General features: G+C 47.9%; 1 protein-coding gene across 3 annotated transcripts; it reads left to right on the top strand.

Annotated features, from left to right (window-relative positions):
• Positions 1-27688, top strand: LOC114438089 (neural cell adhesion molecule L1.1-like). Of its 3 annotated transcripts, XM_028409190.1 has the most exons (29): positions 1-162; positions 12688-13084; positions 15056-15070; positions 15694-15796; positions 15970-16142; positions 17652-17774; positions 18057-18227; positions 18949-19060; positions 19282-19466; positions 19742-19873; positions 20602-20745; positions 20829-20940; positions 21721-21881; positions 21998-22157; positions 22291-22418; positions 22507-22608; positions 22690-22896; positions 22964-23034; positions 23110-23335; positions 23488-23594; positions 23719-23983; positions 24066-24188; positions 24643-24819; positions 24893-25006; positions 25089-25238; positions 25316-25447; positions 25701-25773; positions 25996-26007; positions 26168-27688. In XM_028409190.1, exons 2-29 carry the CDS (start codon positions 12949-12951, stop codon positions 26424-26426), a joined length of 3873 nt encoding a protein of 1290 aa, XP_028264991.1. In that variant the 5' UTR covers positions 1-162; positions 12688-12948; the 3' UTR covers positions 26427-27688. The 3 variants fall into 3 exon arrangements, with proteins under 3 accessions (XP_028264991.1, XP_028264993.1, XP_028264992.1); XM_028409192.1 differs by lacking the exon at positions 15056-15070; XM_028409191.1 differs by lacking the exon at positions 25996-26007.
• Positions 27689-27852: the final 164 nt, after the last annotated feature.

Here is a 27852-nt window from a genome sequence, read left to right as displayed (position 1 = left end):
TGTGCCACTGCAGCATCAGTGCAAAAAGAGAGACTGAAGAAGAGGAGTCAGTGGAGAGGAGCGAAAAAATACCAGAGAAGAAGAGCGAGGGGAGCGTGACGAGGAGGAGGAACGGAGTTAGGGACCGGAGGAGACGCAGGGAGAGACGCCACACCTGCAGAGGTGAGAGGAAAACAATGGCATCACTGCACGCTGCTGTCTGAGCTTACATACCCCTGTGTGTGTGACTGTGTGTGTGTGAGTGTGTGAGTGTTTGAGTGTGTGTGAGTGAGTGTGTGACTGTATGTGTGTGACTGTGTGTGTGTGAGTGTGTGAGTGTTTGAGTGTGTGTGAGTGAGTGTGTGACTGTATGTGTGTGACTGTGTGTGTGTGAGTGCGGCACCTCGATAGGCTGATGAGGGCTGGAGGGCGTGATGATGTCTTACATAATACAATGGCAGGTATGAACAACTGCCGTGTGTGTGTGTTGCTGTGTATCCTTTCGTGTGTGTGTGTGCACTCAGACCTGCAGGCTGACTGTGTGTAAATCAGACTTCATTCAGCTGCTTAATATCTGATGTGTCATCAGCTGTTTTTATGAATTATTGAAGGAAATGCTGCACTATAAAACATTATCGCCTTTAATTATTCACAGCTGTTTTTCAGTGTAGACTTCCTTTCAAGCTAAAAGTCTCTAATGAGGGAATCGGGAATCCTTTAGCTCCTCACTGTCCAGGGCTGGTTCTGTCCCATCATCCTCTGCTGCTGGAGGGGCGGTCCGTTGATGTGCCATAGGGCCGCTTAAGGACTCCACACTAATCAACAACTCCCATGTGTAAAACGTGTAAAAGCCTGAAAACCAGATGCAGACCCCCCCCCCCCCCCTGCAGTTTGGGTATCAGAGACTCTTAACTAAAGTCCAGTTAGACCAGATCCTCGTCTATTTCATTTAAACCTGTTATTCTAAGGTTTAGCAGCAGATTATAGATCATCTTTTAGATCTCTTTATGGCATTTGTTAGCATAAGTCCCACCTATGCACTCATTCACACAACCACAGGGGGGCGCAATCCCAGACAAACCAACCACAATATGGACAAACTTTCAGTGATGTCCCTCCCAGGATTCTGAAGAGGTTTTTAAGCTGTGTGTGAGGCGCTAACATCACCATGTTGGCAGGGTCTGAGTCCACCTAGAGTCCAGTTATATTAACATTATTTGTATAATACAATATAAAGTGGGTCTTCAGACTCATATTTTCTTTCATGTCAGACCCAACAGCCAAAGACCTGCTCCTGTCCGCTGTCATGTATGACACAGAAAAGCCTCAGTGCAGATAAGAAGCTGCAGTCTCTGCAGGACATGGTCTCAGTGTTTCCCATCAAGCGCTGTCTTTGTCTCCCTGATGAGTTTGTCTCTCTCATAGTTTCACCAGGTTTCTGTTTGCTTGTTCACTCCGGAATTCCTTTGTTTACTCGTAGCAACATCATTTAGGCCTTTCTGTCTTTCTGTCGCTCAAACTGTCGCCGCTTTGGCATCTAGAACAAGGCCAGAAGGAGCAGGAGGAGGAAAAAGAAAAGAGGAGGAGAAGAGCAGGAGAAGTTGATCAGCAGAGGAGAGAGTGAAGGAAATGAGAGGTAAAAGATAAAGCCCAGAGCAGAGTGAGTCCAAAAAGAGCAGAGAGGAGAGGGGAGATGAAGAGTCGGGCAGGGAGTCAGATGCGAGGAGGAGGAGGAAGTGGGAGGGGACCCGGATCCACTGGCGTAGGAGGATATTTTTTTTTTACTGTCTGCATGGTTGGCGCTCATCAGCCGACTGAAACCATCTGCTGAGATTTTACATGTAGCTTTGATTCCACCCCCAGACACACAGCAGACAGAGATAATGAGGACAGAATGGACACAAACGAGCTAAAAGGCTAAAGTTGGAAGCTGTCTGTCCCACAGTACTTTTAGGAGTAGGATTGTATCTGGATAGTCTTTGAGCTGGATACGTTCAGACCTATTTTGAAATCTGGCTATCACACACGCATGTCCGCACTCAATCCGGCTTAATCCGGCTTGTTTGCGGTCCTCCAGACCGCTAGGTGGCGCCTCGTAATATACAGAGTCCGTTCAGGCTGCGGTAGGACTGTGTGTGCGCATGTTTTTTTTTTTTGTCCCATGTCGCTCGTTCCTTTGTTTGTTTTTTGATTTAAAAAGCAGTTTATTCCTTTGTAGCCCTGTGGAAAATAAACTCGGGGCAAAGCTGTCGTAGTTTGACAGTTGTTTACATACGGCTTTTGTACGCGATCCGGACACTGTCCCAGTGCACCCGAAGTATCACATCGCTAGCTGCATTTGCGTGGATTGAAATCAAGCTGGATATAGCCGGATTCGTGGTGTTCACATTCATCAGCCTGTTCTCGTTAGCCTCTGTAGTACTAAACTAAATAATGATTGTCATTACTGCTTTCTGGTTTTGGAAGCACTAGTAAGTGCTAAGCTAGTTGTGTGTTTGTTTTGAGGACGATTTTGTTCTGTTTGAAGAGAGTCCGATGGATCGTCCTGTGTCCCCTGGACGGGTTTGATGTGTGTTCCTTTAATTACACTGTGCAGCAGTCTGTCAGCTGTGCAGTGAGTTAAAGACACTTTACTGGATGCAGTGATCAGTTTGAAATCACTGACGCTTTTGACGTCAATAAAATGAACTATAATAAAACTATGTGGTGTTTAGCACACAGTGAAGCTGCAGAGCGACAGCAGGACATGGACGCAGACCCCGTGTGTCTCCTGTCCTGGCAGGTCTACAGAGTCGATAAAAGTCTCATGAGGATGCCATTTGGAGGCAGACTTTAAAAGGTCTGCGCTGCAGGGCCGGGTCAGATGGAGGTCTGGGATCAGAAAATGAGATTAGTCTGATTTTTGCTGGCTCTCCTGGCGTCGTCTGTATTCCTCATCTGTCTTCATCCATCTCTTCCTCTCTGCCTCTCATGTTGGACTTCCTCTCTCTCCTTTGTTTTTACATTTTCACTCCACAGAATGACGCCTTTGTGTGGAGAGATGGAGGAATGCCCTTTACACTATGGCCCCCACTTCTTCCTCTGTGTGCGAGTGTGTGTGTGTGTGTGTGTGTGTGTGTGTGTGTGTGTGTGTGTTGGGTCGAGGGTGTGTCCATTAGCTGGGATTAGAGAGACCGTAGGCGGGGTTTAGCAACCCCTCAGTGTTTGACGCTTTAATCTCCACAGAAACAGCTAATCTAACTTCACATACAGAGAACACATGTGTGAGAGCGCACACACACACACACACACATCCTGTAGGAAATATGTGACTTTTGTCTGCCTTTGTGTTCTTGTGTGGTTCAGCCATGACAAGCGTGTCCATTCATGGCGTGACCACAAGCGCAGACGACACTTTATCAGCCAGAGATCTGACAAACATCAGCAGTCAGTCCACCGACAAACAGCCATATGTGACCATAGTGTATCAGCTGACTCATGCTCGCTCTGCGGGCGTCTTCCAGCTGATCGATCAGCTCACTGCCTCGACTTCATGTCTTATTTTATATTTAATAGTTTTTCCCACAGTATTTCTCAGAACCAGGATGAGAGCGAGTTACAGTAAGTCCAGCTGCCGGCTGCTTCTGTGGAATCACAGGAAAAAAAGTCAGATTTCATCGTTTTTCTTCTTTCACCGCCATTATGCTAAAATCCAAAGAAACGTGCAGCAGCGTGCTCTCCGTCATTTCTCCTTTATCTTCTCATACCGACAGTAACTTCCTCAAGTCTTAACTTTTTTATAAAGATGACCATCTGTCACACGTATAGGTGTGTGTGTGTGTGTGTGTGTGAGTGTGTTGCTGCACAAAAGAAGAGTGATGTTTCCCAAAAAAAAGAGCTGCTTTAACACACAGCAGAGTAGTCGTGTCGAATCCATGGAGGAGAGGAAGGTGGGAACTGAGACAATAGAAGGAGAAACACACATTTCTATATTTTATATGTGTGTGTGTGTGTGTGTGAGAGAGAGAGAGAGGTGAGTCGAGGAGATGTAGGGAGTGGCACCGGAGAGAAAGCGAGCGAGAGGTGTGGAGGGACGGAGTGGGGGATGGGAGAAAAGAAGGAGGGGCAGCGTGGGGGATGGGGGAGAGAAATAGTGCTGTGTGCTGCTGGAGTCAGGGGGTTACCATGGTGATGGGGAAGTGATGGAAAAAGGATGGGAGAGACTGGTGTCGCACACACACACATGCAGACAATGCAAAGTGACATTTTTGTGGACTGGTTAAATAATAGGATGAAATCTGCTTTAATTTATTGAATTTAAACCTTCCATCCTGTTTTCTAAGAGCGGGGGGAGGGGAGGGAGAGCAGGAGATAAAGAGGGAGGAGAGTGGAGATGAAGAAATGCGATCTCCCACCTGGGAGGGGTGTATCATGGGAGGCAGAGTGGTGGCTTTGGGTTGAATGTGGTAGAGACGTTTGAGAGTCCAGAACGCTGCTGTAACACCGGAGCTCGCAGCATCCCCCCCTGTGTTTTCTTTCTCCATCATCTCCATCTTTGATGTGAAACCCAGCCGCTTCCTGGTGAGCTGGAGCACAGCCGCCGGCTTCGACCTCACACTCTGAAGATGAAGAGGATGAGGTTAGTACGTTAGGAACCTGAATCAAAGCGCAGGGCTCCGGCTTCTACCTGCCAGCAGGGATTAGGTCTGATGTGAGTGGCTGCTGCCAGCGTCAGAAAAGCCTCTGGTGGGTGTCTGCGTGGGTGGATGTGTGTGGGCGGATAGAGCCGTGAAGTGTGTAAGATGATGATGATGATGGTGGTGGTGGAAACATTTAACTGGTACTAATGGACCGGTTGTCGCGGCTGATCCAAATCACTTGTAGACGCTACGTTAACCTTCAAATGCTCACATGAATAAACAGCGAGCTCTAAACATTTCAGAGTCTTTTAGCGCCTTGTTTTGACTTCACGGCCTGCGGTGTTGAGGAGCATGAGGCGGATGTTTGATTCCTTCTCCACAGAACACACACAGAGCAGATGCTTCCCTCAGTGGAGTCGGTGGAGACAAACCCAGAGCTCGAAGAGAGATCATCTGTTAACATGCAGCAGCTCCCTGTTTGTGTTTTGGATGGAGCTGAGGTATCTGTTAGCATCTGTAGCTAACGGTTGTTGTGATGCATTCTGCACTGGTGGCGCCTTTGGGACCTGTCAGTGGAGCTTATCAGTGAGAGGGAGCGGCTTAGCAAAGACCAGAGACCGTGTGCAGCTTTAGCTGGTCAGTTGGTCAACTAGATCTGCAGCTGAGGATTGATTGGTTGTCCATGATTAATCAATCAGTGTGTTCAGACATTTGATGGAGAAACAGTGGAAGACGTCCTGAAAGTGGAGCTCATGAGGATTAGATGATCACTTTGTGTGTCTGTCGACACAAGAAACTCTCAACGAAGTTTGAAAGAATGTGTCTGTCCCGGCCTCAGGACCGCTGGACCTCATCACCCTTCTTCAGACTTATAAATGTTTACTGAGCAGGACAGGAAGCAGAAACATCAAGGCTCAGCAGACACAGAGAGTGGCTGGCTGTCCACACACTTTTGGCCATATAGTGTATGAGCTTATTGTCCATTAGCTGTAGTGTTTGTGATGAGTTTAAGTGCATCTTTCTGGTTCCGGTCTTTGCTGGTCTTTGCTGGTGTCTGTGGTGGGCCCATCTCATGCACATGATACATGATCATGTTGTGTATTGATTGAAAGTGCAGCCCAGCGATCCGCCTCACAGGCTCGAGCTCTTTATTCTGCCGCTGAGGCTGAGGCTGTACAGTGTTGTAAAAGATGCTGTTAACACGATTAGGTTAGATTAATCAGTTACTGTTTAATACGGGGATTACATCATTTTAATCCCTGACCCCTGGATAATCTGACCTGCTCTGTTTTCCTGTGAAGCACTGTGTTGTGACTGTCTCACTTCTTGCTGCCTCCTCTCCCGCCCTGCTGTATAAATTGTGTGCAGGCAGTGATAGATGTGTGTCTGTGGGTGTTGTTTATACACCGCCCTGAGCACTCCGTCACACTGTGGCCTGTCACAGCTGGTGCCACTCGCCCCTCAGCTAGAATCTAATAGACCCCAGCCGGGCCTGGAAGCCACCCAGCGCGGCGGCGTTTGTTTTTCCAGGAACATACCGTCACTAATGACTGATTTATTCAGTGCTGTGCAGCAACGCAAATCAGCCACAAACACACCAGGCTGGCTTTGTCTGCGCTGAGGTGTGTGTGTGTGTGGGTGGGTGGGTGGGAGGTAATCCAGAGGTGGCTAAACAATGTCACCCCAATAAGAGCTAATTTGAATGTGAAACACACACACACACAGAATGAGCTGAAAAATGAACCTGAACAATCACTTCATTTTTCTTTAATTTCCAAACTGACTGTATTCTGAGGACTCATTATGTGGTTCCATCAATGAGTATGAGTATGAAGATTCCCAGAAGTCAGACTGGAGGCGACGTCAGCAGCATGACGACATATTCAGTTACTGTATTATGGGTTACAGGAAGCACACACACAGACACACACACACACCCCGCCATGTGTCGGCTGCTTCTGTGTCTGTCTAACTACACTGGGATTTCCCTGAGGAAGAGAAGAGGCCAATAACTCAATAACCACGAGGAGCTCCCTGACAGGCCTCCACCCTCCTGCTGTCCTTCTTCTTCTTCTTCTTCTTCTCTCTCTTTGTGTCCGCTCTGTCTGCTCCTCCAGCTTCACCTTCTTTTCTGCCATTCTGTTTTTTCTTTTTCTCAGTGAAACGGCTGCAGGCGAAGCTTTCGTATCAGCGTCAGCCACAAAAGACCGGCTGCAGAGCAGGCACCGCTCATTAACGGAGACGCCGAGGATTCGTTCCTCTGATCACACCAGGAGTTTTTTTTTAACCATTTAACTGCCAAGACACCGAGCTTGTCAGTCCAAACTCCTCTACAGCGATGAGACGGACCACCAAAAGGCTTTGTGCTCATTTGTAATCCCCAGAGGATAAATCCTGCAGGCTCTGGTCCCACGTCAACACAATGATCACAGCATGCTTTATGACCTGACTCCTAATCTTACTGGCACCTTTATGTAAAAATCCATCTCACCAAAATGTAAACACAACAAAAGAAAAGCTTAGCTAAAAATATCAGCAGTGTTGAGACAGAACAGCATCAATCCTCGGTGCCTATTAAAGTTAGCATGCTGATCAGCTAACTTTGGACCTGGTGTAATACCTCTTTGAGCCACTAGATGTTCTAGTCCATCCAGAGGGGAAGAATCAGTCAGAAGGAAATCTGCTAGATCAGCTGTGCTGGATGGACACCACAAGGTTCAACACAGAATTCATCACAAACATGAGTAACTACCGCACATCAGGATGGCAGCTGCTAAGTTTTCAACAGCGCCCCCTTCAGGAGAAAGAAACAGCAATTAATTAATTAATCTGGTTATCAAAATTCTGATTCTGCACCGTTAATGGTTTCCTGTCCTGCCCAGCAAACTTCTTTAGCGTCTAAACGTGTGTGTGTGTGTGTGTCTGTGTGTGTCTGTGTGTGTCAGTGTGTGTCTGTGTGGTAAATTGTGTGATTGTTCTTGTTCAGACTCCCAGAACAAACCAACACCTTTAACATTCAAATGAGCTCTTATTGGTGTGACATTGTTTAGCGATGTGATCAACATCACCCTCCTTCAGCCACACACACACACACACACACACACCTCAGCGCAGACAAAGCCAGCCTTGTGTGTGTGTGCTTCATGTAACCTATAATACAGTAACTGAACATGTTGTCAGAAAGCAGAAAAATGCTGCTGACGTCGACTCCAGTCTGACCCCTGTGAAGTGTGTTGAAATCTTCATACTCATAAAACTTCATGTTGACAGAATGCTCATTGATGGAACCACATAATGAGTCCTCAGAATGCAGTCAGTTTTTGGAAATGAAAGAAAAATAAAGTGATTGTTCAGTTTCATTTTTCAGCTCTTTCTGTGTGTGTGAGAGAGAGAGAGAGAATCTTCCTGTCTTTGTACTTGAGTAAAAAGAGTCTGCTGTAAAGTAGGACATTTTGAAGGCAGCCCTCAAGTGGACACTGAAGGTACTGCAGGTTTCGGGTCTTCTGATTAGCTGCAGAGTTCCACTTTTTCTCTAGTTGTTTTGTTTTTTGCTGCAGCAGCAGATCTGTGTGTGTTAGCTGATGTCATCCAATCGTGGGACCCATACAGCCACAGAAGTCCACGTTAGGATGCGGGGTTAGAGACAGTGGGGGTGGGGCGGCGCGGCAGACTTTCAGTCCCCCTGACAGTGAGCGGTTTGGTTTTACTTATTTGGAGTTGGGCATTAAAAACCACTGGTTATGTTCATGGTTTTAATTCAATACTTTAAACACTTTTAACACTTGTTATGGTCACATCACGATGAGGCTCCACCCCCATGAACTCACAGTGGTGTTGCTGGAAACATATGCAGACACAGTTTTTAAGGACAGAAATATGGACCTCATGTTGTCCTCGTGAGGACGGGCTGACAGGACACATCTCATAACTTTTAACTGTTTAAATCATCTTTACCAAACCTTAACTGTGTGCTTTTTCTACATGAACATGAATTGTGCGTTAGTTGCTGCCAAACAGTGTCAGTCAGACAGTTCTTCACATGGTGAATGAGGTGCAGCCTTCATCATCTTTCATTAAAACATATTTACTCTCACAGATGAATAGAACATAAATGTCATGTCTAGTAAAAACATATTATCTCCATCCCATTCACACACACACACACACACACACGTTTAATGCGGTGCTGCTTTATTAAAATGACACTTCCATTACATATTCATGAGGCTGGATGTGAAGGACATCAGTGGTGTGATCTGTAGACACACACACTCACACACACACACACACACACACACACACACACTACAGATGGAATCACCTATAGGATGCTCACCCTTCCTCTTTGCTCCAAGCTCTATGGTCAGCATTTCTTTGTGTGTGTGTGTGTGTGTCTGGCAGTAAATGTGAGGTATGTAATGAATAATGAATTTAGGTGAATTTGGGTCACTCAGCCAACTGGGAGGGACAAACTGGGAATAGGTTTTTCTTTCTTTTCTTTGTGTGTGTGTCTGTGTGTGTGTGTGTGTGTAGTGGGAGTGTGGGGGGTTCTTTAAAGGAGACCCAACCTCTTTTCCTCGCCTTTGCCTAATCTCTCCATCCACACTTCTTAATTCTTTCCTGCAGATCGGAATCTATCAATGAATTAATTTCTCGCTCTGTCGCCTTCTATCCGTCCACCTGCACCCCCCCTCCACCTCCACCTCCTCCCCCTCCCCCTCCCCTCAGGCCTCCCAGTGGACGGCCTGCTCCACCTGCCTCTGTGCCCTGTTAAAGCCCCTCAGGTTCTATGGGATGGCTCAGGACCCTGAAGGAGGCGGAGGGGGGGCACAGAGAGGAAATTGGTACAGTATGTTTAATGTTAAGCAGAACAGAACAGAAATATGGCTGCCTGCAGGGCCTGACCCCACAGTGGGTCTCTGACACTGCTTCATCAAGCTGGTTTCACTCCAACAGCTGAGAATTCAGCACTTCTCTCTGACACCCAGGAAATCCAGAGCTGCCTGGATTTAAACACTTTCAATGCACACTGCATCTGATGTGGAACCAGCACAGGTCTGTGGACCCTCAGACTCTCAGGTCTCCTAAGGCCCACTGCTGGTATTGTCATCCCTTAAGAGGGCCACTTCAGGACGGGACCCTACGCTGTGTTTCTGCCAGCACTGCCAGACCAGACCACAGATTTCATGTAAAGCTCTTTTATAAACAGTGTGTGTGCTGGACTCCAGCCTCAGCTCAGCCCCCCTTTACAGTTAATAACGTTAATATACTGTGAGTTTGGCTTTAAGTGGATTTTTCCAGCGGTCCTGTTTTACTTTGAAAATCGATCTCTGCTCTTCTGGTGTCTCACTTCCTGCCTACTCGATCCGTTTGGTGCAGATTGATGCAGAGTGGAGGGTCGCTGCTGGGATGTTTAGGAAACACACTGCGGTGCATCTGATGGGACCACCAGGTCATGTTGCTGTCGTCAGCATCCATCTTGGCTTCATGTTTGCTGTGCGGGTGATGTTTTTGTCGAACTGTTCTCTGTCTTTAGGCGCCTCCTTTGGTTGCCACCTCAGCTCTCACTACATGGCTGTAGTGTGTGACAAAAACAGAAAGTGCAGACCTGGATTTCTTTGGACCCTTCGTACGGAACATCCAGCCTGGTGCAGGGAGCTGCAGCCCACAGCTCTAACACGATTTAGAACTCTTCCAGAGTGGACTTCCTGTGCTGTAATAGCTCTCTGTCTGATTTCATTAGAGAGGCTGTAATGCGACAAAGGAAGTGTGCTTGATGTCATTGTGTGGAGTGAGCTGAGCTTTCTGTCAGAGGAGGTCAAGTGCCTCAATAAGGACACACAGACACACTCCAGGTCTGAAAAAAAGGGGACGGGCCGCCATTGTGTGTCCTCAGATTAAGACTTAATTCCTTAATGAGCACTCCCCCCCCACCCCCCCACCCCGCTCTTTAACTCAGCGCTGCAGAAGGAGGCCCATTAATATTTAAATTAAAACAAGTCTGCATGAATTACCTCCTTATTTCTTATTTTTACGACAGTCGGACTGTGAGGACGTTTCACCGCCATTTATCTTATCTTTCCTCATTACATCTGAGGAACCCCCGCCGCTGGTCGTTATCTCTGCCCCTATTAGCGCCCCTCACACACACACACACACACACACACACACACACACACACTCACTTCATGTCCTACTGTTCTGTTCGGGTCATTTATTTTGTAAATAAGCCTGGCAGGTAACAGCTGGGGGCAGGTGTGTGTGTGTGAGTCTGACAACAATAGGAGCATGTATGGATGTTGCCTCTGTGTGAGGACCACTTTGAGTGAGGTCATCACTGAGGGACCTCACAAGGACAGATCCGTGTGTGTGTGTGTTAGAGAGAGGTGTGCTGGGGGACAGGTTGTGTTATTATGAGATGTTGGAGGGGGTCTGCATTAGCCAGCTGTCACTCCTCGCCCCCCACCCTGTGTGTGTGTGTGCTGGTTACACTCACAGATTGATATGTTGTGACGCCTGCTGTAACGTCCTCTGCTCCAGCGCGTGTCGCAGGCCGAGCAGCCTGAACCTGCTGTGGCCTCAAATCAGGCAGAAACTCTGCCATACACGTCTGCAGGACCTGAAGGCACCATGCTGAGAGCTGCTCGATGATGTGGGTCATGTTTACGTCTTTGTGGATGACGGAGTTGGTTTCCTTTAAAATCACATGGTGGCACGTTCTGGCCGTCACACGCAGACAGCTGCTCAGCTTCCCCTCTCATCACGTCACAAACCCTGTGAGAGCATCACTTCTACAGGAGTGTTCATCTTCCTCCTTAACAAGGGGTCATACAAGACCGCCAGAAACCCACGATACAGCAGGGACGATGGAGGATCAGTCAGGCAGGAGTTCACGCTGTTCACTTTCACTTTCAGTCTATGTCTGGTTATACAAATTATACAAATCTGACCCCATCTACAGAATGAGTCTCTGCCACAGACCGTACAAAGAGTTCACCCACAGCGTTTTAGTCTAACTGAACTTCCTGTTAACAAAAAAATACAGTCGAAAAGGTGAGGGGAGCTGAGAGGGCGGGCAGAAGCCGAGGAAGAAGAAGAAGCATAAAATATGTAAATAAATAATATAAAATAATGTTACTAGATAATATATATATTTAAAAATAATTAAAAAACATTTTAAATATATATATATATATATGTATATATTTAAAATGTGTTTTTTTGCTGTTTTTTCCCGTATTTTTCCCTGCATAGTGTAATAGGCCCATTTGCAGGTGATTTCTGGGACAGGCCTGGTCTTCCCTCTGTGTCTCTGTTCATCTGAAGGGATCTCCTCCACTTCAGTCTTGTGTTCTCCTAGAAGGAGCCGCAGCCTGAATCCTGCAGCTCTGAAGGGAGCAGTCGGTTATTTTTAGACTGATGGAGACTTTTTAGGAGTGCAGAGCGGATTTTAGGAGGATTTCAGCAGCTTTAGGATGACGGAGGAGGCTGCAAGCCTGCACTTCATGTAAGAAAAAAATAACCAAACCTGGAGTGAAGAAGGTTTTCAGCAGCAAACAAAAGAAGAGAAGGACTGAACCATCTGTGCCCCCCCCCCCCACACACACACACACACACACACACACACACACACCCCGACACTCCTGCTGTCACGGGTCAGTGTTCAGTCACCAGGCAGCACAAAGGAGGAGGTGTTTGTATGAATGGAAATCAGACACACACACACACACACACACCGTCTTTGTAATGTCATTAGCAGAGAAGATGTTTCCTGCTGCTTTGATCTGATCTTGACTTTATCAGGATGACCTAACCCTTCATCTCTCTCTCTTCATCTCACACACACACAGATGTCTGTTGTGTGTCTGTTGTGTTTACAGTTTGTGTGAGTTTACATTTTAACATGAGTTAATTGGCATTTTTTTAATCCCCCCTCTGGAGTTTATTAACGTTTGTCTTGATGTGTTGACTTGGTGAAATTAATGATCTCTTCTCTGCTCCTTTCCTCCCCTCTCATCCCTGCTTTGTTCTCGGGTCAATCCTCCCCTCTCCTCCCATCTCCTCCCCTCTCTTTCTCTCCTCCACACAGCCGGCCTCTGAGGAAGGGATTGAGGACCTGACAGAGCGAGGCGGGGATCCCCACTCTCAGCCTCACTTTGGACTCGACACACACAGACATCAACTTAAGACACACACACCACTCCTTCCGTCCTCGCTGCTCTCCAGAGGGTCTGGGAGGTCCCTGTGGAGTGTGTGTGTGTGCGTCTGTGTTTGGTGGGAGGGCGTGTGTGTTTTTGTGTGTTGATGAGTGTGTGGGTGTCTCACATCACTTTTGATGGGACATTGAGAGATGTGTGTGTCACAGCTTCGGTGGATGGGCTATAGAGGGCCGTGCCGCCCCGCCCTCCCCCTCATCCTCCTCCTCCTCCTCCCTCTGTCCTCCACACCTCCGTTTGCTCAGGGAGCCATCCACATCCCCGAAAACTGTGAGTACACCTCCAGCATCGCATGTCATGGAAACACTTTCCTTTTTTACTTTTAATCTTTTACATTTTTTTTTAAATTTGTGAAGCCGCCATATTTTTAGTGCCACAGTGCCCTTTAGCCTCAGGTGCTAATGCTAATCAGAACAAGTGAATTGAGACTTGAGAAGTAGTTCAAATGTATAAAACTCATACATTAACATCTAAAATGTGTGTGTGCAGGAGACAGTTTGTTTAATTGTATTGGATTTGTGTGCACAGCCTGTACCGAGGTTTAAGAGACGTTGTTAACCCCAAAGTCAAACATGCAGATTTGTTCCTGTAGCCTGCGGAGATGTTTGTCCGTCTAATTGCACATATTAGTTGCATGGGGCGATGCAGAGCAGCAGCCATGAGTGTGTGTTTTTAAACAGAAGGTTAACAACTCATAGGTTCCCCGACACACAGCTGAGGGGGATTCTCCATTTTCTTCACCTATATTGTCTTTATAAGCACAGGTGCTGCTGCTCACAGTGCTTCAAGAAGGAGATTCACATACAACAAAAACAACACAAAGACAGGGCAGACTGTACTACAAGTGTGAAGATGCTGCACAGGGCCAGTAACTAATACCCCGTTCACACTGGGGAAAAAAATCTGGCTAAAGCAGGATTCAGGCCTATCCAGATGTTTTTTTTATGAGTGTGAACACCTCGAATCCGGCTGTATCCAGCTTGATTTCCAGCTTGATGTGTTACTTCCGGTTGGGGATGTGCTACTTCCAGTTCACGGGGCGCGACACGGGACAAAAAAACCGCACAACGCATGCGCACACGCGGTCCTACCGCGGCCTGAACGGACTCTGTATAATACAAGGCGCCACCTAGTGGTTTGGAGGACAGCAAACACGCTGGATGAAGCCGGATTGAGTGCGGACACAAGTGTGTGCTAGCCAGATTTGAAAATAGGTCTGAACACATCCAGCTTAAAGGCTGTCTGGGCTCAATCCTACTCTAGCTGGAATGACTTTCTCCAGTGTGAACGGGGCCTAAATACACTCAAGTGCAAGCAGGATGTTTACTGAAGAGGGAACTGGCTGCAGACAGGAACTAAAACATGAATCCTGACCCATTAATCCTGCAGACTGGACGTGATCCTGGTTCTGTTCTGCTGGTCCGTGTGGTAACAGAAACCAGGACGGTACTGAGCTATGTTAAAAAACTGATGGAGCAGCAGACATACACAACACACCCAGGGAAAACTGGAAAAAGAATAAAAAGTGGTCGACAGCAAGGCCGACAAGGACAATGAGGACTTCTTCATCTGGTTGCATTATCCAGTGTGATTGGAATGGTCCTGATGTCTGAGCTGTGCCACGCTCTTTAAAACTGGTTAAGATTTAAACCCCTCCAGCTGTGCAGCCGGCCCGTATCTCACTTCACTGGCCCTTTTATCATCTCCGTGCAGCCCGACCCTCACATTCATCCCACGTCTGTGAGGAGAGCCGTGTGCACGATGTCCTCTGGTTTGTCTGCTCTGCTCCTAAATCCTGAACATTTTACCCAAGCACACTTATACACTCAATCAGGTTAGAACGCCCTCTGGCTCTGCAGGTCAAAGGTCAGCAGGCTGAGCAGGGATGGTCCCAGAGGAGGAGGAGGAGCAGGGTTCAGCTTGTCCTTCAGTAAACGACCTTCCTCTGGGTGTGGCAGAAAAAGGAACAGATGAAGAAGAAGAAGAAGGAGAGAGGGACAGAAATGGAGACAGAGAGGACCAAATAAGAAAGCTGTAAACTGATCTGTGACGCCGGTGTGTCTGAGGCGGCTCCTTCAGCCCAGTGATGATATCAGTGTTGTGTACGGTCGACTGGCAGGCGAATGAACACAGACCAGTATCATGACTTATTATAACTGTGCCCCCAGCAGCGGCTTGAAAACAGTGTGTGTGTCTAAGTGTTTGCTTTCTCTCTCTCACTGCTTCCACATGGACGAACAGATAAATTGCCTAACAGTAAGTGACTTTCATTGTTGGCTCTTCATTCCCACAAAGCTGTCCGCCTGATGATGGAGGCCATCGGCCCCGTCTGTTCGTCCTCCATCACCTGTCAATGAGTTCACACAGTTTATATTTTGCCCTTTTTTGGTCACAGATGTTAGAGGATAACAGGAAACATGCAGGTTTTCCAGGGGATGCTGATCTATCTGGCGCCTCAGCTAATATTATGAAGTAATCAACTAAACAAGCCTAGCTTGTTTGCCTACATTATTACAGAGCTAGCTTTTCTTTGTAAATGATTTATATCAGCTAAGGTAGCTTGTGCTCAGTAGCTAAGGAAACAGCTAGCCTGGATAAATGTCAAAGGAACAACTTACATTCATTTTATTGATCTTCTCATATGACTTAAGGCCAAAGAATAAAATACACACATTTTGGTAAATGAACAATTTGCAGGATTTTGAGCAAATCTGTGTGTGTAAAGAGCCAGACTGTGATTCTGAGGCACAGCCCTTTAAATCTAATCCAGACTATCAATTTAATATACAATATTTGTAATTAGCTACATAAAAATTAAAAGATGGATGGAAACACAACTCAAACATGCTGCCTGTGTGTGTGTGTGTGTGTGTGTTCAGTTTCGCAGCCTCCAGTGCTGACGAGCATGCCGACATCGTACACAGCCTTCTCCAAAGAGGACCTCAGTTTGTCCTGTGACGCCACAGGTCACCCGACACCCACGTATGTAAACCTCTGTGTGTGTGTGTGGCCTTTTTGTTGGCATGGTGATAAATGTTCTCTTAATGAAATCACAGTAAAAACTGAATTATCTCTGTTCTTCTCTGCCTCCTCCTTTCCTCCTCCTCCTTTCCTCCCGTCTGTCCACATGCTGTTAATTTGTCTTCTGCGTGTAGTTTCCGCTGGGTGAAGGACGGCATGGCGTTCGGGACGGAGCGCCATGGATCTGGGACGTGGAGTGATGAAGACCTGATCGAACCCCTGGAACTGTACGAAGGGAACTACAGCTGCTTCGCCTCCAACACCCTGGGGACCGCCATGACACAAATGATGAGAATCATTGTGGAGTGTGAGTCTCTCACACACACACACACACACACACACACACACACACACATGCTGATTCATCACATGGATGAGGTGCTGTGAGGGATGGGCTCAGTGAGTCAGTGAGGTTGACCAGGGCCACCTGTTCTGCTCTCTCATCTCTTGTTACCCATGGCAACCATTTCCTGGAGACAGAGCTGTGACATCACTCAGAGCGAATGAGGCAGAGCTAGAAGGGCAGCGTTCCTGAAGAGACCATTCACTGAAATCTATCTTGTTGCAATAAAAAATGAACTGTTTATAAGTAACCAGTGTGCTGCTCACTGAACATGACTCATCTGTAGGTTTAATGTCCTTATTGCGCACACTGGATACTGATACTGACATAAGTATGCGGGCGCTCAGAAGGATTTTAAAATGCATGAGTCTGTGTAGGAGAAAGAATGAGGCCGAGCCTCATTTCTCATTGACCAGCTAGAGCAGGGGACTCAAACTTGACTTTGAGAGGTAAAGTCTGGGTGAAGCTGGGCCGCATCAAGTATTCCACAAAAAGTACAACTGGTCCAATCTTCTTATTAAAGGTCGGGCAGGAGATTTCACTCGGATGCACTTTGTGTTAAATTAGTGTAACTTCTCCTTACAGTCCAATAGCAACCGATTAGTTCGGCAGTTTCTCATTAAAACGAAGAATATGAATCATCTGAAGCTATAAAACACTAAAAACATCAGCCAATCCTCCGGGTGGACCCTGTAGGAGTATTGGCTGGTTGTCACTCTCTTCCTGCTCTAATGGCCGAAGTCACAGACTGCAGCTCGTCTTCAGGTGATGCGCGTCCATGTGATTGGAGGCATGGCTTCAGGGAAAGGGGCGTGTGTTTACTTTCTAAATCTGGCTGACTCTCACTGAGTTTTCAAAATCTCCTACCCGACGTTTAATAACAGGTCAGAACATGAGCAGTTCTTCAGAACATAGAACCTCTTAGTTAATCGCGTTCCAACCACGTGACCAAGTTGGCTAACTTGTCAACAAACACCACCAGACGCTGTCACGTGCCTGAGCTATGGTAGCCCATGAGCTAGAGAGACACAGAAGGCTCGATGGGTACAAACTGCACCACCTGTGCTGCATCCGAGCATGCAGTGTTACTGTTTATCATGTTATAACTATTTTAGCACGATAGGTCGACCTCACAGCGCCCTCTAGGTGAACTGCAGCCAGGGGTCTTGGCCTCACTCACAGCCAATCCAAACATTGTCAGTCCTGATTGTGTGTTGTGAAGTCTGTGGATATTGATGCCAGCCCTCAAGTGGCCGTTGTTGGAACTGCGTTTTGTTGCGTTTCAGTTTGAGGTTGCTGCTCGTCTGGAAATCATTCCACCGCAGCTTTTCTTCAGGAAGCACTGACTCATCTTTGCTGCAGCAGGCTGCCACGGCAACGGAGGAAATATTAAAGCCCCTTTTTTTCTTTACTGACTCAACAAAAACACTAAACAGTGACTCGAGGTAAAAGTCGTGTTGTTGTGTGTTTCAGCCCAGCCGGTTCTTCTAAAACAGCAAAAGGTCCAAAAGAAAGCGTATGAAGGGGAGAGCATCATCCTGTCCTGCCACCCCCCAAGGAGCTCCACCCCTCCACACATCCACTGGATGGACATGAGTAAGTCTGCCGCTCAGGTCCAGATCTACAGAATTGGTTTTGTTGCAGGGATTTGAATGACTGATGGTTTCCATTCGAGCTAATGACTGCAGCAGCCAGCTAATGTCTCTGGATTCTTTAAATGGTTTTTCCTTTTGCCTTCCTCTGATGAGCCTTTGAGTTTAAAGCAGCGGTGCATTACGGAGACCTGCTTCTTGAACAGTTACCGGCAGGCAGCCGTGTTTCTCCAGGTAAATCACAAGATGAAGTAACGTGGCTGTCTGTGTGCTGTGCTTCTCTCAGAGATGGTGCACATTAGGCGGAGTGAGCGAGTGATGGTCGGCCTGGACGGGAACTTGTACTTTGCAAATCTCCTGAAGGAGGACAGCAGGGACGACTACATCTGCCACGCCCAGTACCAAGCGGCCAGGACCATCCTCCCTGCAACGGCCGTCAAACTCAGGGTCACTCCCAGTGAGTGCAGACATGGAGAAAACACACACACACCATTCTTCCACGTCCCCGCATTCAAAATCCACCACTTTAGTGTGGGGACACAGGGGAAATTTCAGAATCTTTCCTCCTGAAAGTGCATGATGCTCAGAGAACTGTTGCAAATCCCTGGAGCTTCTGGACCACACGGTACAGCTGAAAAAACACTTAACACAAAATCCAATGAGCTGATCACATGGCAGCAGTCATGTCATGAGGACAAGCTGCTGTGGTGAGCATCAGAAAGTTCTCACATGCCATGGCTGTTGGTCTGAGTGTTTCAGGGACACAAACATCTGTAGGATCCACAGAGAACCATCTGAAAATATCCAGAGAGCAGTGGTTCTCCGTCCAGGGTCCAGATAAGATCTCAAGGGCACCAACATGCCCTGAAGTCACAGCAAGATACACATGTGGTTCATAAGCCTCATGGTGAACTTCATGCTGTGGCTCCTTAAAGAGGTAACATACAGTATACACATTAAAAACTGTGGGACCTGAAGCTCAACCTGTGAGTCTGTAGGTCGAACATGACGATGACATCACTGCGCCTCCACCGTCAGCAGGACCCGGTCTTAATGAAGCTCCTGTGGGATGTGATGGAGTCAGCACTAACATGTGATGGACTGTGTGGCTTTATGTGTGGTGATCAGTGTGTATTGATTAGATGCTCTCTCGTTCTCTCTCTGTTCTGTGTCCACAGGTAATGATATTCAAGGTAAAAGACCTCATCTGTTACGGCCTTCAGGTCAACGCACCCAAGTGCAAGCTCTCCGAGGTCAAAGCGTCACTCTGGAATGTATCCCCAAAGGCCTGTAAGCAACTGTACACACACACACACGCGCGTCTGTTTCACTGCTGTTTTGTTTTTGCTCTAATTATCCTCCTCCTCCTGTCTCCACGGCGATAAATGGACTGTCATTCTAATTGTCTCTTAACGGAAGGATATTACATCATTAACAAGATCATCTGCGTTCACTCAAATCTAATTTCCTCCTCAATCGTTCCGTCTCCTCTGTCACTCCGTCCCCTTTAGGCCCACTCCCACGGTGGAGTGGAGGAAGAAGGACGGCAGCCTGAAGGAGACGAGCGGCAGGGTGGAGAACTTCGACCGCTGGCTTCAGTTCCACAGCATCACCCAGAATGATGACGGGGAGTACGAGTGCAGAGCGTTCAACAGCCACGGCTCCGTCACACACGTCTTCACCATCACTGTGGAAGGTAGGACAGTTTGATTAGACCACACACACACACAGATGTTCAGGGAAACACAGCGGAACAGTGTCACATGGCAATAGTGTTTGTGTAATTACTCTCTAAGCCACAAGGGGGAGCAGTCTGACCTGCAGGTTTGCATCCACTTCCTCTCACTGTGAACGGCTCATAGATCAGAGTGTAATAGTTCACTGTCTCCGCTCACAGAGCACGTTGTTGTAATTAATGACTTTGTTGTGTGAATAGTTTTGTTCAGTGATGTTGTCTGTTTGTCTTTCTAGCGGCTCCGTACTGGGTGAAGGAGCCTCAGAACCTGCGGTACGCACCAGGAGAAACACTACGACTGGACTGTCAGGCTGAAGGCATCCCGACGCCGACGGTCACCTGGAGAATCAATGGCCAGCCAATCATAGGTGCAGAAAGGTTCTGATTCTTTAAAGGCAGAGCTGTGCTCCTCCTGCTCTGACTCCACCTCTCCTTCAGTCCACTTGAACTTTGATGGTATCATTTTATTAGACAAAGTCTGATGGACACAGAGTGATTTCAGGGCAGAGCGATCGTTTCCTGGCTCCAGGCGGCCCGCTATCTGTCCAGAAGAACAGAGTCTCTTAGCTGAGATGGATTAGAAAGGATGGACTCCCGAGAGGAGATAGGCAGCAAGGAATGAAGGAAGGAAGGAAGGAGGGAAGGAAGGAAGGAAGGAAGATTAAGTGAGAGGGAAAATGAGAAGAAAGAGACGGGCAGAAAGTAAAAGGAGAAGGAGTGCAGATAGAGACCAAAAGATAAAGGAAGGAAGAAGGAAGCTGTTGAAGAAGAAAAGAAAAAAGTAAAGAAGGAAGAAGAAGGAAAATGGAAAGAAAGGTTAAAGGAAAGGTGGGAGGAAGAAATAAAGGAAAGGAGACTAAAATCTGACAAGATAAGAAAGTAAAGAGCAGAGGGAAAGGAAGGACAGATAAAAAGAAAAGAGAGAATATTAAAAAGGGATGATGAAGAAGAAGAGGAGGGTAAGAAAGAGTCGATGTGAGAGAGGAGAGAAGAACAATGAAGGAGCAGAGGGAGGTCACAGCCTGCAGCAGCTGCTCAAACGTTCCTCTGTTTCTGTTGGACAAACACACCTCCTGCTTTCCCACCGTCTGTGCAGAGGTGGACCCCGACCCCCGCCGCAGCGTGGCGAGCGGCGTGCTGATACTGAGGGACATGGAGTTTGAAGACACCGCCGTGTATCAGTGCGAGGCCACCAACAAATATGGCTCCATCCTCCTCAACACCTTCGTGCACGTCATCGGTAAACTCTCTGACTCCTGTCTGACGCTGTGCGGGTGACATGTGACCGTCACTGACAGTGTGTGTGTGTGTGTGTCCTGGCAGAGCTCCCTCCTCAGATCCTGTCCTCTGATGGGGTGGTGTACAAGGTCACTGAAGGTGGAGACATCAGGATGCACTGTGAATCCTTTGGCTCCCCGAGACCACACATCACATGGTGAGACACACACACACAGCGTGGAAGAAGAAGTCACTGCTGACTGTGTTTACTTTAAAAGCAGCAGCGCCCTCTGGTGGTTGTGTTGAGTAACCTCCTGTGGCATCCCATGCAGGCAGAACCAGACCACACCCATGTCTGCTGGTGCGTCTGTGACACATCACGTTTCTGCTGCAGTGTGTGAGCAGGACAAATGAAGCAACACCTGCTTTTTAATGTTAGATGGAATCATCTGTAATGATGTCATAATGATGTCATAATGATGATTTTAAGTTTGAACCAACCAACAACTGAATTTTCGTCATGTGCCTGCTGGTCACACTTTGAAGAGGCCGGATTGCCTCTTGGAAGATATACCTTGGTTTTAGTCCTGGATTTAATGTATGTATGATAAACTGCAGAGGAGATGTCATATTAAATATAATAAAAGAAGCCCATAAAATAGAATCTAATTCATTTTAAACGTGTGAGCTGAACAGTGTAGAGCTGATTAAACTAGATGTGCTTCTGCTCGTTGAGGCTGTAAAGTTTAAAGGCATTATGTAGCACATTACAGGAGCGGTCCTTAAAATAATATTGCCTTACTCTCTCCTCTCTCATGATTTATTGATCCTCCTCTGTCTATCGTCCGTTCACTAATCGTCCAGGAAACACACTCCCATTGATGCGGTGCTGCTCCTGCTGTACTTTTTATTTCTAATGTAGAATGAAAGATTCAGGAGGCGCAGAGCGGCTGCAGATCGATATGTTTACTGTGTGTGTGTGTGTGTGTGTGTGCAGGGAGGGTGAGGACATGGTCCCTCTGCTGTCGGACCCTCGTGTCTCCCTGCTGACCAACGGGACCATCGAGCTGTCCAACGTGAGCCACGCTGACAGCGGAGTGTACAGCTGCACCATCGAACACTCCAACATCTCCATCACCGCCAACCTGGAAGTCTTCAGTGAGTCGCACGCGTGTTTTTTACACTTCTGTACTTCTCAGGTCTGTGCAATATAAATCTGTTATATATATAATATATAATATATAAAAACCTGCTGTGTTGTGATCGCCTGTCAGATCGGACGGTGATACTGATGGGGCCGCAGGACATCCGCGTCCTCAGAGGAAGCAGCGCTCTGCTGCACTGCCGCTTCTACAAAGATCCTCGGCAGCTGGACGTCCAGGTCGTCTGGAAGAAAGACGGCCACAAACTGCAGGAGTCGTCCACGGATGACAAGTAAACACACACACACACAAAACTAAGGCAGAAAGATGTCACAAACCTGTCACTGTCCTGAGAAACACCCAACAAAGGTGGACAAATATGAGCTCCACATACTTGCTTAGACTTGCTCTGTGTGTGTGTGCAGGTACATTGTCTTCGAGAACAGTACACTGAAAGTGGCAGATGTCCAATTAGACGACACAGCACGTTACTCCTGTGAGGTCATCACTAACCTGGGCCATGTGAACGCCACTGGCTCCATCACAGTAGTAGGTATGTCACAGAGTGTGTGTGTGTGTGTGTGTGTGTGTGTGTGTGTGTGTGCGCGCTCAGTACTAACAGCTTCCTGTTGGACCCTCAGCACCACCAGGCCCTCCTCAGCAACTGTCTCTGTCCAACATCGAGGACCACAGCCTAACTCTCAGCTGGACCCCCGGACCTGCACACAACAGCCCCATCATAGGTACACACACACACACACACGCATATGTGCAAACACACATACACACGGACACCAAAGAACTTCCTGTGTGTGTCCTTGCAGAGTTCATCGTGGAGGCTCAGGAGATGAAGCACTCAGAGGAGGGGAGGAGGAGGTGGGAGGAGTGGAAGAAGGTGCCCGGGGACTTCAACCAGGTGCAGCTGACCCTCCATCCTTTCTGCACCTACAGCTTCCGGGTCATCGCCGTCAATGAGCTCGGCAAAAGCAGACCCAGCACCCCCTCAGAGAGGCGGGAAACGCCACCTGCTGGTAAAGAGTGTGAATCACATGGATGTGGTGTCAGTATTTTGTGTGACTGAGCGTCTTTCTCCTTCAGTTCCTGACAGGAACCCCACAGGCGTCCGCAGTAACTCCACAGACGCAGGGACCCTGATCGTCACCTGGGATGTGAGTACTTCAGTCGGTTTGTGAGCGTCCTCCGCCTGCATGTCTGGTCTGATCCGCTTCATTGTCTCACTGAAGGAGATGGACAAGCGCCTGCAGAACGGCGAGGACTTCCAGTACAAAGTGTCCTGGAGGAAGGCCGACGGGACGTCTGTGTACTGGGACTCTGCCAACACAAATTCTCCGCCGTTCTTGGTGAACAACACGGGGACGTACACGCCGTTTGAGATCAAAGTCCAGGCTGTCAACGCTGTCGGAGAAGGACCCGACGCAGAGCCTGAGATCGGACACTCGGGAGAGGACAGTACGTAAACGCACAAAAAAATGATTTGTTGTAATATTTGCACTATAAAAATATATGTTGTAATTTAAGCTACAAAATAATACAAAAAACAGTGTGACAACTGGACAGTGCTTTCACAGGGTATATTCACTGTCTGTCTGTGTGTCCCTCAGAGCCCAAGGAGGCTCCCACTGGAGTTTCTTCCATAGTGATGAACAGCACAGTCAGAGTCCGGTGGAACGAAGCTCAGGACGTCCGAGGTCTGCTGCTGGGATACAAGGTACCACCAACCCACCGACTACTGCTGAGTGACAGACTGTGGGACTGAAGACACAGGAAGCCACAGACTGCAGCTGTGAAGGACTCACACTCTGTGTGTGTGTCTGTGTGTGTGTGTGTGTCAGATATACATCCAAAGGTTGGGACCCCAGCATGAACGGACACGGAGGTCTCTGAGGATCCACCAGAACGAGGACAGAGACAACAGGGCAGAGCGAGGGAGGGAGCGGAGCACGGACAGCAGGGTGGTGACGGTGAGCGGCATGAAGACGTCAGAGGAGGTGACGGGGCTGCGGCTGTTTTCTCGCTATTCGCTGCAGGTCACAGCCTTCAACAGCAAAGGAGAGAGTCCTCCATCCCTGCCCCACCACTTCAGCACCCCAGAGGGAGGTGAGTGCACTGCAGGCTGGTCCTCAGGTCCCCCCCCCATTCCACTGGCAGGGTGTTCAAGCTGCTCTGTGTGTGTGTGCAGCTCCTGGTCCTCCTGCATCGCTGTGGTTTGAAAGCCCGACAGAGAAGTCGCTAATTCTCTACTGGACCCCTCCGGATGAGACCAACGGCGTTCTGCTGGGATACATGGTGCAGTACCACCAGGGTGAGAACCACACCGTGACGCTTCACTGTGTCGAGCCGAGCCGGCCTCAGGCTTTTATTTAAAATAACCAGTGTTGGGGAAGATGAGGCTTAATAAAAAAGATCAAATATTACAAAATAAAAACATAAAATACATATTTTCCATAACAAATGCCATAAACACCTTTATGACATATGTCAGAAATATGTTTCATATTGGATATATATATATATATACATATATATATATATATATATATATATATATATATATATATATAAAATATATTGTAAAGTAATGAGATTTTTTTAGCATAAAATGAAACAAAATTTTAAAAAAAATCCAAATATGCAAGAAAAATATTTTCTAACATTTCTATATTTCCAAAATATATAAATCGATTTGGGATTAAAAAAAAAATCTGTTTTTGTTTGTGAATTTAAATTAAACATGATTTGTGGTGTTTCCTGTGCAGAGGTGGAGAGTGAAGAGCGGCTGCTGGAGATGCAGATAATCAGAGACCCCAGCGTGAACCACATGGTGCTGGAGAACCTGGACCCCAGCATCTATTACACCTTCAAGGTGACGGCACGCACCGCCACCGGGGACGGACCCCCCATCACACGGAGGGGCGCCACGCTGCTGGACGGAGGTGAGGTCACAGCCACGGCTTCATGTTCATGAGGTTCCTGAAGTCGCTCCAGCTTCTCTGTTTCTGCTTCCAGTTCCTCCATCGAACGTCACCATCGTCTCCGGTAACACATCACTCAACCTGAGCTGGGTGCCCGGGGAGCGGGACCGCAACCACGGCTTCCAGATCCTCTACCTCAGGAAGAGCGGTAAGAAGGGCGGAGGGAGGACAGAGACACAGGAGGAGCCATCACGATGTCTCTAATGTGTGTGTGTGTGTGTTTGCTGCAGCTGGGGGTCAGTGGGAGGAGTCAGAAGTTGTCAATACCACGCTGGGGTTCTACTCGCTGACAGGCCTCCAACCTGGAACTCAGTACCACCTGAAGATCATGCACGAGAATCAGACTCAGTGGGAGGACGTGACCTGGACCATCGGACCCGGTAACTGAGTTTACAGGTCACATGATCAGAGAGACTCTCTGTCCACTCCGTCTGACGACCCGCTTCTGTCCCCTCAGTGCCGTCAGAGATGCCCGGAGGCTTCGCCGCCCAGGGTTGGCTCATCGGACTCATCAGCGCCATCATGCTGCTGGTGCTGATACTGCTCATCCTCTGTCTGATCAAACGCAGCAAGGGGGGCAAATACGCAGGTAGCACACACAGACACACAATAACACACACACACAGACACACACAGACACATGATAACACAGACACAGTGAGAACACACAATGTCACACACGCACATGATAACACACACTGACAATGACACACACACGATAACACACACTGACAATGACACACACACAGACACACAGTGAGAACACACAATGACAGACACACACAGCTGCTGGGGCTTTAATGTGTCGTTCAGCGTTTGACATCGACTTTTATTTCTGACAGTGAAAGACAAAGAAGACAAAGAGGTGGACTCCGAGGCTCGGCCAATGAAAGACGAGACGTTTGGGGAGTACAGGTGAGTGTGTGTGTCCACGCACTGATGCTTTTATTGGTTGTGTCCTGTCAGTGAGGGGGACTCTTCGTCGCAGCGGTTCGTCCTCCTTGTTCTGCTCTGGGCTCTGATTCAGAATCATTTCTGGTCCTTCAGCAGAGATCTGAATGCTCTGAATGCTCCCTGCTCTCCTTCCTCCTTCTTCATCTCTCTTCCTTTTTTTCTTTCACCCTCTGCTGCCTGCAGATCTCTGGAGAGGTGAGGAAGATCAGATCTTTAGCTGTTGATGTCTGTGTGTGATTGTGGATTGTTTTTGTTTGATTTTTTTGGAAAACACATTTATTACAGTAACAGAAGACGTTCATGTTCTTTTTATCACTGTCTGGTGATGGTGTCTGTGCTCTCTGTCGCCCCCCAGTGACGGGGACGAGAAGCGCTCAGACAGCCAGCCGTCTCTGTGTGGGGACAGCAAGCTGGGCAGCGACGACTCTCTGGCCGAGTACGGAGACAGCGTGGACATCCAGTTCAACGAGGACGGCTCCTTCATCGGCCAGTACAGCGGCCGGGGCCCCGTTCCCCATGGCAACGAGAGCTCCGGCCCCGCCTCCCCCGTCAATGCAGTCCCTCCTCCCCCCATCGCCCCATCCATGTCGAGCATCCTGAACCGGCCCAGCTAGACACACAGAATACACAACACACACACACACACATGCCTGCAACACAAAAGACAAAAGGGACAGACCACTCCTGACTGCCACTGCCTGCAACACACACACACACACACACACTCTCTCAATACATTCCACAGGTGTACGCAGTGACACTGTTTACAGGATGTCTAGCCTTTTCTACTCCAGGTTTACACACACTCACACACACACACATGAATAACGATGCAAACAAAATCAGATGGCTCTTTGATCAGACAGAGGTGGAGGTGGAGGACCGGAGCTCCAGCTGTTTGTGAGAAGAAGAAGAAGAAGAAGAAGTGGGCAGGGCTGCTTGAGTCTGCTACGCTAATTAGCATTTGATTCATTAATTTATAATCTACAATAGACACACAGGAAAGTCACATCACGTCTCGGCTGACATCTTTGTTTACATGAAGGTTTTCTGACAGATTACATTTAACCGCTGAAGCCAAACTTAAGATAACACCCAGGACGTACAAACAGCTGGTGCTCCTCCTCCACCCACCACAGGAACATCTTTCAGTGAAGACGCCAGTTTCCAGTCATGTTCTCTCCTCTCTGTGTGCGTTCATTTATGGTTTGTGTGCATGTGACTGGGAATGTTTCACTATGTGCTGCAGTCAGAGGGAGCCCTGCGCTGCATGCCGGCCTTTCCGAATCATCATTCAGTTCAAAGTGTGACTGTGTGATCGTCTGTGCGCTCCACCCCTGACCTTTGACCTGCAGCTAGCGGAGACCTGTTGCCTTAAGTGAGTCCAGCTGAGCCTCCTCTTTCTCTCTCTCTCTCTCTCTCTCTCTCTGTCCGTCAGTCATCCTCCATCTCTTCTTCTTCTCCTCACACACTCCTTTCCCATCATCCTCCTGTTTGCTGAGAACCAGGAAATGCATGCAAAGAGTCAGGAAGAAGCTGCAAAGAGCAGCAGCCGCTTTTATCACGCAAGCTTTACAGAACTAAAAAAAGAAAAAGATGCATTTAAACCTCTGTTGACGTGCTGCAGCGCCTGGGTTTGGCCAGCAGGTGTCGCCAGGTTAGCTCGGAACGATTTTTAGCTTCAGGAGGCGGCGTTTCCTCCAACACTCCTTTCAGGGCCGCAGTGTGTTCAGACAGAAAGACACGACTATGCACTCACATACACACACACACACACTCTGATACATGTAGTGGTGGCCTCCACATGGAGGTTCCTCTGTAGCATAATGGACCCTCTGAAGGAGAGAGGGAGGAGGAGGAGGAGGACAGAAAAATCGAGAACCTGCTGTTGTGGTTCTCTGAATGTAAATAGAACCTTGAGATTGTCTTTTTTTTATTTCCATTGCTTCTTTTATAAGATGATTTTTTTTTATTATCCTTTGCCTGATTTTGTACTGCAGCGTCCTGCGCTGTGGAATTTGTATCATACGACCCACCACC

This window comes from Parambassis ranga, chromosome 7 (genome assembly GCF_900634625.1).
Source record: "Parambassis ranga chromosome 7, fParRan2.1, whole genome shotgun sequence".
Lineage (NCBI taxonomy): Eukaryota > Metazoa > Chordata > Actinopteri > Ambassidae > Parambassis > Parambassis ranga.
The sequence above is the reverse complement of the archived record's forward strand: the minus strand, read 5'-3'. Positions and strand labels throughout refer to the sequence as shown.

Excerpts from the sequence above, each read along its gene's own strand:
- LOC114438089 (XM_028409190.1), top strand. The coding sequence starts at position 12,949 with ATGTGTGTGTCACAGCTTCGGTGGATGGGCTATAGAGGGCCGTGCCGC. Across the intron at positions 21,882-21,997 it reads CGCCAACCTGGAAGTCTTCA|ATCGGACGGTGATACTGATG; the intron begins GTGAGTCGCACG and ends ATCGCCTGTCAG. Across the intron at positions 22,609-22,689 it reads ACACAACAGCCCCATCATAG|AGTTCATCGTGGAGGCTCAG; the intron begins GTACACACACAC and ends GTGTCCTTGCAG.